Source organism: Antechinus flavipes, chromosome 4, assembly GCF_016432865.1.
Source record: "Antechinus flavipes isolate AdamAnt ecotype Samford, QLD, Australia chromosome 4, AdamAnt_v2, whole genome shotgun sequence".
In the NCBI taxonomy this organism is placed as follows: domain Eukaryota; kingdom Metazoa; phylum Chordata; class Mammalia; order Dasyuromorphia; family Dasyuridae; genus Antechinus; species Antechinus flavipes.
In genome coordinates this window covers 370531115-370544632 of record NC_067401.1, presented here as the reverse complement: position 1 = coordinate 370544632, position 13518 = coordinate 370531115, and the positions used below count along the sequence as shown (strand labels likewise).

At 34.3% G+C, this 13518-nt stretch overlaps 1 protein-coding gene across 1 annotated transcript in view; it reads right to left on the bottom strand.

The window, feature by feature from the left end:
* The window catches only part of USH2A (usherin), a 998601-nt gene that overhangs the window by 252355 nt on the left and 732728 nt on the right, over positions 1 to 13518 (bottom strand). Inside the window, exons 44-46 of the mRNA XM_051996749.1 lie at positions 9576 to 9785; positions 8005 to 8207; positions 4163 to 4275 (exon numbers count right to left, since the gene is read on the bottom strand). Of these exons, the coding sequence (XP_051852709.1) occupies positions 4163 to 4275; positions 8005 to 8207; positions 9576 to 9785 (526 nt within the window). The remainder of the gene's footprint in view (positions 1 to 4162; positions 4276 to 8004; positions 8208 to 9575; positions 9786 to 13518) is intronic.

The window sequence follows — 13518 nt, the reverse complement described above, 5'->3', positions numbered from 1 at the left end:
CAAAATAATGCTAAGTATCATTACCCCCACTTTACAGTTAGGGAAACTGAGGAAAATAGAAATCAAATGACTTGCCTAGAACTATACAGGTAGTCTTAGGCTAAATTGGAACTCAGATCTTTTGAATTCCAGGACTCACTCAGTGCTATATACACCACATCATCTAGATTAACTCAAATGTCCCTTCTGGTTTTAAATCTATGAACTATGATTTCATAAGAATGACACCTCCCTCACTCCCCCCTCCCCCAGTCAAATTTGGTTCAAGGGATATGAAAGTAAATCCAATTATTTGGCATTTTCCTGAAGGCTTTCGCATTTGATTTTGTTTGTTGTTAAAATCAAAAGAGACCCCACTCCCATCTCAATAGAAATATAACTAACAAGTACATATTGCCAGAAGTATAATGAAATTACAACAACAATAACACGCACACAGGAGGCTAACTGCTTTAGTGTTTGGTATAATTTGGATAAACACCTTGGCAGCCTCTACTTGATAGTTATAGTCAGGCTTCTGGAAAATGTAGCTTTGCTGTCATAGATCTTTTGAAGAAAAGGAAGTCACAGAATGCCAATATCTGGCTGTGGCTCCCTTTTGCCAATCTTATTCTGATTTTGCCACTGAAAAAAATTGCCAGTAGCTTCAGAGAAATGCATATACACATACATACATATATATGCACACACATACATGTATATACAATATACATACATACTATATATATATACATATATACATGTACATGCTAAATATTATTTCTATATGTGTATACATGCACATGGATATATGTAGAGAGAGATAGAGAGACAGATAAATTGAGAGATACAGAGAGCAAAAAAGAGAGATTTCCATATAAATTTATTTTTAAGGAGGTCAGTTTTTTTGGACATAGTTTAAAATCACAGCAATAGAGATGCACTGAATATAAGGGCTAAAAGGAGATCATGAATCATTTAATCCAACCTTCTCATTTTACAAATGGAGCAAACAAAGCCTGGGGAATGTAGATGATTTGCTAAAGGTAAAATGACCTGACTGAAACTAAAACTTTACTCTCTCTGACTCCCATTTCACTGTTGTGACATGAAAGTCCATTATTACTAGATAGCTTGAATATTCCTTTATATTCCTGCCACTCTATAACATCCTAAATTAATGATAGTTATTCTTGCAAAATTTTTTTAATACTTTTAAAATAAATGTCTTTACCTCAATGATAAGTCACCTGTGTCCTTAAAAATAACATTATAACTATATTCTACAAAATCTCACCAATGAAACAAATGCTACAAAACTGGACTCTATACTCTTGTGTGAGAGGGAAGCGCAACTAGTTGCTGTAGTAGATAGAGTGGTGGCTATAGAGTCAGGAGACACTTACTAGTTGTGTAGCTCTAGTCAACTCATTTAACCTTTGCTTATCCCACTTTTCTGATCTGCAAAATGTACATAATAATAGCATCTACTTTGAAAGGGTATTGTGATGATTAAATGAGATAATGTTTTTTAATGCATTTTGCAAATGTTAAAGAACTATGTAAATGTTAGTTTTTATTTTATTTTGTTATTTAAAGAAGTCAATGGAATAAAAAAAATCATTATTTTCCCTTCATATCCCATATAATTAATTACAAGAAACTTCTTTACAGGAAAAATAATACTGAGAGGGAAATGAAATTTTTGTCTGCTGCTGGACTATTTTTTAGTATGGATTAAGCACAGGTAGTGAAAGAAATGTTCCAAGTGACTAATCAGTGTTGCTACCAGTTGAGTTGAGATTATCAGAATACTTGAGAATAAAGAGAACTCCTGTGAAGAAATGGGTCAATTCACCCATTAATTGGATAAGAAGGACAATCTAGCAAACAACTCCTCTGTGGTGTTATATTATATAGGGGTCACTTTAGCTGGATGTATTGACAGTCATTGATTTGGTTCTTGTATTGTCTTAGAAGATGTGTATACATTTTCCACATAATAAATTCTCCCCTACTTGATTTCTCTATCTATCCAATAGCCAGACCACTGGCTTATCATATTAAGTTTCTCAGCCTGAAATTTGAGACATTCACATATGGCATATAATCCAGGTTCCATCATTTATGCAGAGTCTCTTGACTCTATCATGGCTTCACCTCTGACCTCCTGAATTGGATGGATTGCCAATCAGTAAATCAGTAACTGTTTATTGATCATTTGGTTCATTCTCAGAACTATGCAAGGCAGGGCTGAAGACATGTCTCCTGAATTCAAAGCCCTTACATTTTATTTGTGCTCCTTTCAGTGATAGTTTAAACACTATTCTTCCTGATCAGCTCAAGAAATGAAGAACCAGTTAGGGGAAAAAAAAGACCTCAAAATTTCGGACTGGGAAGTTCTGTGAAGGAATTAATTGTATTATGAAAAAAAATTTATTATTCTACCACAAATGGATCAACTTATGCTCCATAATAGAAAATGACTGATTTGGATTATAAATCAATCAAGGTTAATATTAGGAATAGTCTTTGCCTACCTTTCTAGCTGACTAAATATGATGGGTTGAGGTGATCATACTCTCATTTGATCTACGTAGATCTGGAGGTTAAGCTTTATATTTTGAACGCTAAAGATATACTGGTCAAAACGCACATAAACATGTTTCAGAAATTCTAGGAATCATGAAACACAGAGACCAAAAGTGAAATGTTAAAGACACTGGTAGCATTGATGTAGGTGACTTGAACATATAGATTTTCTCTTGCAATCTAAAATTCAACTAACATTTATTAAGTATCTACCACGTGAACTCATTTCACTGAGCACAAGGGATATGAAGATGAAAAGCAACATAGTCCCTGTCCTTAAAGAATAGAGTGGATATTGTGCTTTATAGAAGGATTCATCATTGAATTCCTTCAAAAAAGGATCATAAAAGAATAATCTTTAGACCTAGAAGGGAATTTAGAGATCATCTAATCCAACTCCTTCATTTTATAGCTAAAGAAAGTGGGGCATAGAAAGGTTAAATGTCTTGTCCAATGTCACATAGCTAACAAATGGTATTGCCAGTGTTTGAACCCGCATCAATAGAGAATTTATTTTCTACATTCAGGACTTGGTTTGCAGATCATTAATTCCTTGAGGGAAAAAAAAGGGGGGGGGGGAGTAAAAATGGTCAGATATTATAAGAAGTTCAGATCTTTAAAAAATTAAGGACCCTTGTGTGACCCTAGACAAGTCACTTAACCCCAATTGCCTCACCAAAAAAAAATTAGGACCCTAAGGAGCAGTTAGGTGGCACGGTGGATAGAACATCAAACCTGGAGTCAGGAGAACCTGAGTTCAAATCCAGTCTCAGATATTTAATACTTCCTGGGCAAGTCACTTAATCCCAATTTCCTAGCCAAAAATAATAATAATAATAATAATAAGAAATCTACCTCATAAGAACCTATCAGCACGAAATGAAACAATATGATATCATGGAGGAATAGAAAGAATGCTAAATGAACTGAGTTTGAATCTTTCTTTTATTATTCAATATATATTGATCTTTGGTAAATCACTTAGATTTCTTATATCTAAAACAGTGACCATTATACTAATACTACTAATCTCACTGGGATATTTAGAGGATAAAATGAGAATGTGTAGTTAAAAAAAAATACTTTATAGCTAAGTGATACAGTGGTTAAAGTACCAGGTGTGGAATCAGGAAGACTCATCTCTCTCAGAGTTCTGTTCTCACCTCAAACACTTACTAGATAAGACCTTAAGAAAGTCACTTTATCCTATTTGCCTCAGTACCTTCACTTATAAAATGATCAGGAGACAGACATAGCAAACCATTACAGTATCTTTGCCAAGAAAACCCTAAATGGGGTCATGAAGAGTTGGACATTACTGAAAAACAATTGAACAACAACAAATTATGCTAATGTGAATGTTTGCTACTGTAAATTTGGGCAATAATGATAAATCTGATTTATATCAAACTTTATCACAGCATGTCTAAATGGAATATTCCTAAATTCAATTAATTATAAATATGCATCCCATACCCCCCTCTCAGATTATATGGGGTATGCGGTATAATTAATATAACATCAATAGAATAATGTCCTATTTTAAATATTATTAAGATGAATTCTGTCAGTTAAAAAAATTGAACTATACCTTGAGCTGATTACATGTATTTTGGGTGCTGCTATCTCACATGGTGTATCTTCCACAGTGGTAATTTGTGTTCCTTTGCTCTTCACACAAGCATATTTGGTACAGACTTCAACCTGTAAGAATTATTTAAATGATTACATTCAACATCTTTTCAGTGGCACAGACTTGTAGGGGATTAATTCTGCCCTCATTCCATAAGTATTTCATAATGTCATGCATTCTCTGGGTGCTTAGTAAGTAATAGTTTTTGATGGCAATCTTCTTTAGTGAGGTTCTGAGAGGTCAGAACTGGGCCCATTACAATTTTCTTAGTCCTTCACATGGTGCTGTTTAGTCTCTGGATTGCTCCCACTCAAAAAAAGATAGACATTAATCTATTCTGAGCAGACTCAAAAAACAAAAGATGCCTAGGCAACATTTTGCAAGCATAATAGGTTATCACTACATACCACTCTCCAGATCTATAACCAAAGTAGGGTAATGATGATATCTTCCATAAGACTTGACATTTTACAATAAATGGCTTCAATGCTAATGTGGACTAGAAGAAAAATGAAGCCTTGAGAGGTTTCCCACTATGGCTCAGCTATTTTATATCCATTTGTTCCAGCTACAATTGTTTTTTTTTTTTACTCTAATCGCAGCAGAAAATCATCATTCACCCCTTAATTCTGTAACTTAATCTGAATAAAAACCAAGGAGGATGGAATAACTGATCATTGGTAATAAGATCCATCAGGCATTAGCAACACAAAAGTAACACAAGTGGTAAAATGGGGAGAAAGATAAAGATACGTTCTAGTAAAGAATTCAAGGAAGAGAGAGGGAAAGAAACAGAGGGAGGAGAGGATAGAAAGGGAGGGAAGAAGAAAGGGAAAGAGTAAGTAAGGGAAAGTAAGGGAGAGAAAGGAGAAGAGAAAGTAAGAGAGAAGAGATGAGAGGAATAAAGAAGTTAGGAGAGGAGAGGAGAGGAGAATAGAGAAGTCAGGAGAGGAGAAGAGGAGAGAGGAAAGGAGAGGAGTGGAGGGAAGAGGAGGAAAGGGGAGGATGGAGAGGGAGAAGAAAAGACAGTAAAAGAGAAAGAGATGAAAGGAGAGGAGAGAAAAAGAAAGGAGAAATATTATTCACTGACAGAGATGTGGAGGGAAGTGGCAGAGAGTCAGAGAGACAGAAGAGATACCGAGAGAAAAAGACACAGAAAGACAGAGAGAGAGAGATAGAGAGAGAGAGAGAGAGAGAGAGAGAGAGAGAGAAAGACACACACAGAGACACAGAGAGATAGAGAGACTATCTCTGCCTGTGAAGAGACACACTAAAACAGAATTAGAAAGAGATAAAGAAAGGTAGCCTACTTCTTTCAGGGCTTACTAGCTAAACTACTGAAGCAGGAAGAGACTTAGAGGAGACCAATGAGTCCTGAAAAATCCTGGCCATTATCATTGGTGATCCTTCCTAAACAAGTAGTTTTCTATTTTTTCGTCTCTATTTAAGACAACCTAATGTTCCTCTGCTTACTTTTCAAAGTTATCGTATTCATAGGCAATTTTGTACTTAAAAAGCTTTGAAATAGATAAATTTTCTGTAGTTATCAGAAATATTTATGTCTTGTGACAATGTGAGGCAACTTTTAGAATATAAGCAAACTCTACTAATGCTGTCTGATTGGATAGGTCTAATAGAATTAAACCTAACCTAAAAACAAATTACATATATATATGTACATATATATATATAATTATTATTATTAACTTCAAAAGAATTAAAGACCAGGAGACTTGGTTAATATTAGTAAAGAGATAGACCATGTGTCAAATTCTCTCATATATAATATATAATGAGAGAATTTGCCACTCCTACAAAGAGCTATATTTGAACTATGGGAGAATGTGAAAATCTCTTTTATTTATAACAAAGCAAGGGGAAAAGTGTCTAATTTGAAGCATAATAATCATTTCATTATCATATTCCATATGCAGGTTACAAATCCAGATATAGCCTTTTTTTTTAAAAATGGATATAAAATGATTCATATTTACAGATGAAGATTGATATTATTCCTATTACAAAAAGATCCTTCATTTGTTAAAAGGAATTCTTCAAATAGGCAACTCTCTGGGCATGTTTAAATGTCTGTTTATAAATCATTAATGGCCTAATGATTTTCTGAAAATCATTTTCCAAGCCATAAGGAACATTAGTGAACAGGTTCAGGTTTTCTAAATTCTATTAATTGTGTAAACATTATATATAGCTGTTGAACTATAGCACTTATTGTGATGTTAATCATTTTGTGCTTATCATATACTGACTTGAATTCTTAATAATCTTTTTATTATGTCATAGAGAAATGTCTTATTTCTCAGCAGCACATACATTTCTTGAGGGCAAGGACCATGTCTTATCTTCTCTGGATCCTCAGTGGCAACTTGCACTTACTAGCTGCTCAATAAATATTTGATCATTGTTGACTGAATGTTTTTTTTTTTTTTTTCCCAAGAAGTTCTCCCCTCCTATTTTATTTCATACATAGGTTTGTGACTTATGCATAAGATCAAAATGTTAGACCTCAAAGGGGACCTAAAAATCATTTAACCTACCTTCCTCATTTTAAGAATTAAGGAGACTGAGGTTCAATAATTTATGTGATTTGTTGAAGATCACAAAACAAGACTACAATGATTCTGGTACTAAAACTAAGGTCTCTTGACTTAAAATCCAGTGTTCTTTTCACTTAGATAGTGAAGTGGCACAATGGATAGAGCTCTGGGATTAGAGGCAGGAAGACTTGAGTTCAAATCCAATAATCTACTACTTTGAGATCCTGGGCAAGTCATTTAACCTTTGTGCCTTAGTTTCCTTAATATAAAACAAGGATAATCAAAGTCCTTATTTAGCAAGTTTATTGTGATTATTGAATGAGATAATATCTTAAAGTACTTACCACAGTGCATATAATAAATATTATATTATATAAATGCTCATTTCCTATGGATAGATTTCTAGATAAACAGAAAAAATGGATAGATGAAAGATAGAGCATTTAATTGTGTGACAAGTACCATACTACTACATCACTTTGCCTCTCTTTCCTTTTAATGTTAGATCATAAGCTCACAGAAGGCAGAAAAAAATATCTTGTTCAGTTTGGATTTCATATACCTGTAAATATTAATTTTATTATGAATTCTATTAATTGGCTACATATTCAGGAACTGACTTGTACACTGTGGGAGCATTTTGATGCTTTTTTTTTATCAGTAATTAAATTGAAAATTTGAAAATCAATTCCAAGTTTCTTGATTTTCAGAGATAACTGAGGTTCTGAAGAGTTAAGAGACTCCTCAAATATCTTTAAGGCAGGATGGCCACTCTTGATTCTCTATCTCCAGAACCAGGGTCTTCCTATTACATGATGCTGCCAATCTTGTAGGAATTGTAACAGAGGCAACAGTTGAGAACAGGTATGACAGCGTGGTAGCAGTCAATCAAACAGTAGCTTTGTTCTGTCATCATTAGGTACCATATCAGCAAAGATACCAAGAATGAAGGTACCTTGTTTGGTGGAACCATCTGTAAATAAATTGATACATTTATTTTTGCCTGGATAGGAAAATATCATCATCTCTGTCTTTTTATATCCCTACCATCATAATCTTCTCTGCAAAGAGACCCAAATGTTTGCCCAAAAGCAAGTCAATTTAATCCCAATCAGTTTCCTTCCTTTCTTGCCCCTAGATACCCCTTACCCAATCAAGACAAAAAGATATCCACCTTGAGACACAGACCAGCATGTTTTATTTATGATACCCACAAGCTTAACTATCAAAAAGCAATGTTCTAACCTGTATGTCATAGATAGTAAATGGAGACAGGTTTCCCAGAACGAAAGACCCAGGCGCATTCATGCCAGTCTTGTAGAGCTTATTATTTACATACACAGAATACTCAGTGACAACACCATTTGGGTTGGAAGGCGATGTCCAGATGACACGTACAGCTGTACTGTTGATGATGACAACCTCTGGAGGAAGCATGCCCTGAGGCTCTAGAATTAAAGGAAAAAAACTGAATAAACTCCAGCTGTCTCTGAAAAAGCACTTGTTTAACTAAATCCAGATTAGTAATTAGGTTTAGCAAAGGGTTCCCTGCTTATCTGCTTTCCTCTGATGAAGTTATCACAGTCTGTAGTCCTCTGTAAATTGGCTTATTATACTCTCAGTTAGAAACCATGAGAACTGGTGGTAAAATGCTTTATACCACCAGCATAGTGTTAATCTTCAGTGAAATGTGGCCAGTGGGATGTGATGATAAATTATTCACCCATCGGCACTGCCAACACATATCTATTATCTACCTCTTTTTTACTATCCTTTCACCTCCCAGGGTTAATTTAAAAAAAAATATATTCCTAATACAAAAATACAACTCAAATACATTACTACCAGAGGAAAATGAAAAAAAAATCATTAATATCACTAGCCTTATAACTTAAGCAATATGAAGTAATAATGCAATATTGTCATTATGTAAATGATTTTGAGTGTTGATTACCATAGGTAATGATGAAATCTAACACTAGAAAAAACTTGCTTAGCGTTAAATTACACAATTATTCAAGCATGTCAGGAATAACTATACAAAGACCTATTTTTATCATAAGAACCCATCTTAACTAGTTGAAAAATTGTCCTTGTGATCAATTCTATTTTATAAACAAAAGGTGCTGACCTTTGACACCACAAAGGGAAATGAGATCTGCACTTAAAGTGCTGGGTTAATGACCTGGAACGCTTGCTTGGGAGGTAATGATATTATAATGTTTATAATGAGACTTTATAAAGCAAAAAAGATTAGAAAGCCCATTCTGGCCACATTTCAGATTCACAAGTTGCTTCCCTACTCCCTCCCTCTTGCTAACTGGCTTGGAAATGACTCATAGGCAAATTTTCTCTGTGACTGAACTTCCACCTTCTATTTCTGGTGACTCAGGGAAGGCACTGTATTTGCTTGTGTCAGAAACCCACTGCTTCATGGAGTACATCTCTTTTAAAAACCATTAATTTTTTCAAAATGCTACCATTTGTAGTTGTGAAATCAGTTTCAACCTTAGTATACAACAGCTTCAGTACACCAAGTAAAAAGGGAACAAACTGGGCTAATAACCTATTATTAAAGCTTTGTGCTTCAGTCTTCGTGGGATGGCTTATTGATTTGCCACTTGACAGCAGCTAGCACTTAAGCATTTTAGCTTCTACCCCCTCATCCCCCACCCCACCCCCCAACCCCCATTTTTTCTTTCCTCTCTAATACCGGAAATTTTATAATGGAAGGATGACTGATCTCAACCTTTACAAAAATCAATCAATTTCATTCCCATATCTGAAGCCAAGTAGTCCTGAGGCTCTAGACCCACCTCCATCGCAAGTTGTCACATGTAGTACTTCACTGTTGATGTTATGGGCTCCATTGAAGATACAAATAAAAATCCGATACTCTGTGTTTGGTTTTAAGTCACCAATTACAAAATAGTTTACATCTGGCAGGATTTTCACTGATTCATTTGATGTAGCAGAACTCCAGATGAGGGTATAATACTCAACATCACCTTGTAAGTCTTTCAGGGCTGTTAAATAATCAACATGATACCTTGTAAATGTGGTTAATCTTAGTGTACTGGAATAAAGTTTGCACTGTATAAATTTCCTACAGCTGAGAAAGCGATCTCTGGGGAAGCTTAGAATGAGTGACCAAGGAAATCTTTGTAAGCTCCTTCATTAAAAGTCTTTAAAGTAACAACAATGTTCATTTTCCCAGGATGGTTTGGTTCTGTTCTCATAACTAACTTTTCTGACCTGAGGCAGGAAACAATTGAACTTCCCTCAATTTTTTTTAACATTATATTTTAGAAATTTATTTTATCAAGAAAATTAAGGTAGACAGAATGCTATAATAGCAAAAACAAAATAAACACTACTGGAATAACTCAGGCATATAGTCATTATTGGTTAAAGTCAATTCTGGTAGAATATTCCATATTTAAAGGTACAATTTATGCGCTAACAAACTTTACTAAATGACAGTTTAGTGGTGTGCAAAGAAGAGCATTTATTTTAAAATATTTATACTGTGATAGTGTACAATTTGTTTACCCTAAAAACTCGGTTCACTACATTTTCAGAAAATATCACTCATTTTCCCCAGAGTTCTCACTTTTGGTTATAATCCATGTATCCTTCTAAAGACAAAGAGACAACTTTTGAAGGATGTCAAAACTGATACTTCATTATCTCCAAAACACATTCATCTCTTTCTTTTATATGTTCCTATCACTGCATATTTTCTATTCTTTTCTTTTTTCCCTTTTCCTCTCCTTTCTCTAAGTTACCTTTTCTGACTCTATTATCTCCCTACAAGCCTTTTTAAAGGTCACAAAAATAGATGTAAATCTATTTTTAAAGTAAAAGTATAAGTATAAAGTAAAAACAGTATAATACTGTTCTGTTAATAACTTTATCATCTTTGAGACTAGAATTTAGGTTTAGCACTACTAGAACTTTAACTGAGATGGTGACACTGGGACTATGTATCATGATACTAGCATTTAGAAGGTATTGCCACTATTTCTACTTCTGCAGCTAGAAACAACTGTTCTAAAAAAGTGAATAAGAACAAGTATTTTGGAAGGTACCTGATGTCATGCATCCCAGCAGCCCAGCCTGACCCCATACTGCAACTACCATCTCTACAAAAGTGGCTTCCCCAGAAATCCCTTCATCTCTGGAGCCTTTTGTCCCAGTGGTATTCCTCCACTCTATATATACTGTATTAACTTTCAAAAGTTAATTAGAAAAGCCATTGTATGCTTCTTTCTCTATGTGCCAAATTTTACCATAAACACACTTATTAGCAATGTGACCCTGGACAAATTATTTAACTTCTCTCTGCCTCAGTTTCCTCATCTACAAAAGAAGGAGATTGGCTTCTAATTCTATAGTCCTATGAAATGGTATGTATTTTCTTTGGATAATCTATTTTCATTAAACTCTGAGGAGTGGATTTTTTCTTATGGAAAGCTAAAGGCCAGACTTTCAAATAAACCATTTCTTTCTCTAGATATCAAATAGTATTTATGAAGTCTTTGGTGTATCAATGGTTCATATTAGCAATCTATTTTAGTTCCTAGAAGCTGGGTGGCACTGTGGACAGAGTGTTGGGAACACTTAATTTCAAATCTTGTTTCAGACATTTACCAGCTGGGTGACTCTGGGCAAGGCCCTTAACTCTTTGTCTCAGCTCTTTATCTTGAAATGAATTGGAGAAGGAAATAGCAAACTATTCCAATATCTTTGTCAAGAAAACTCCAAAAAATGGCAGGAAGTATTGGACAAAAAAATGACAAAATCTAAATTTCTCTATGGCACCCAGCACTAAGCCTTACAAATGTTATATATTCAAAAACATTTGTTGAATATTCATTCAACCAACTCTCATGAAGAACTAAATGAAAATTTTTGCTTTCAATGAAAATTCTGATTCTTCTGATGCAATACAAGTGGTCAGAGGAACAAAATCAATGCTACTTAACTGGTACTATTAATCATACAGATGAATGTTTACTCCAACTAACCCCAGGGTAAACCCAGACAAGACTAGTCACTTAATGTGATTTTAGGACATGGCAAAGTTTCTCCATTGTTTAGTATCATTTCTTTCAGGTAAAATATTTTGATTCTCTTAATGTATAATAATAATCCTGGGAACAATAACACACTAAAATATCATCAATTATTAACATATTGGCATGACTTATTTTATTAGAAAAAGAACACGTGTGTTTTTTCAGTGCTTCGTGAGAACATATTTTGATGAGAGAAAATGGAAAGATAAGTGTAAAACATAGTGTGAGGCCTAGGATTGATAGGCTTTAATAAGGAATTCTGGGTAATAGGTAGCAGTCAGAAGGCACTAACAAAATATCAACACACTCCAAGTATGCACTTATAATTATTTTTTCCATTTATTAAAAGATAAAGCATGATATTCAGGGGCCTTCAAAACTGCCTTCAATTTTCATTTACAATATTATTTCATTATTGCTCATCTTTATAGATCCACTAATTCGGACAAACTGGACATTTCATTTTCATAAGAGCATAGGGCCTTAAAGAACATCCACTCCAATTCCTTTGTTTTTTAGATGAGGAAAACTGAGGTCTAGATGAGCTGAAAATGGTATGCAGTTAACTTTTTAACATGGAACTTGAACTCGTCTCTCTAAATTTGATTCCACTTTCTCTATAATTCTTTGTTTATGCTATCCTTCTCCAGCAAAATACTTTTCCTCCTCATTTCCACCTTATGAATCCTATTTTCCTTCAATTTCTATCTCAATTGATAACTTCTCCAGGAAATCTTCCCTCACTACTTCCTGCTACATCAATGATTTTCCTAAACTCTAGTATTTATTATCTATATACATTAGATACCTATTTCTATACTACTACTTTATGACACAGATAATAGAATTTTGAGGATGGAAAAGTCCCTAGAGATAACCTGGTTCAAACTGTTCATGAAGAAAATGAGGTCCACAGTGTTTAAATGATTTGTTCAAAGTCAATTAATGGCAAAACTGTGAATAGCAATAAGGTCCAACTGTTGTTTTGATTTACTATTTACCCTTTAAATTGTTATTTTACTTTTCATTTGTATTTAATTTTCTCTGTTCAACTCCACTGTCAGCTTCCACAGGAACCAAAAATAACCAAGAAGCTAATACTTCTCTATATTCACACAATTCATGGAACAGTGCTATCTTTTGCAGTAGATGGGCAAAATATACTTGTTGAATGAATGAGAGAATGAATGAATAAGTTAATTGTACAGATGACTCTCATTATGAGGTCTTTCAGTTAAAGTTGAGTTCTCCAGCTTGACTGACAGATCAGAAAGTTAACCATATTATTCTCAGAACTTTATTTCCATTTTCTGATGATGATTCACCTCTTACAAATTTCACACTAAGTTACCTAAATATCTTACCTACAAGATACAATTCTGTCATCTAAGGCTTAAATATGAAGATTTGGAGTAGCTAAGAGGCAAAACTAAGTAAGCACAGTTTCTCTTCCCAATTTTCCAACCTTCTCTATCTGGGAATCTTTTGTTGCTGCAAAAGAGAATACAGAGTAGTGAATATATGGAGCAGGAAGGCATCAACTCGTATTATTTTTGATTAAAATTTTGTGATTCTCTAAGTCTCAGAGGTAGCTGACAACTAAAGGAGTCCAGATACTAGGAATAGCACAGTGGGGCATTCAGTGACAAGTATGGAATAAGGTGTGTAGCAAGAGAGG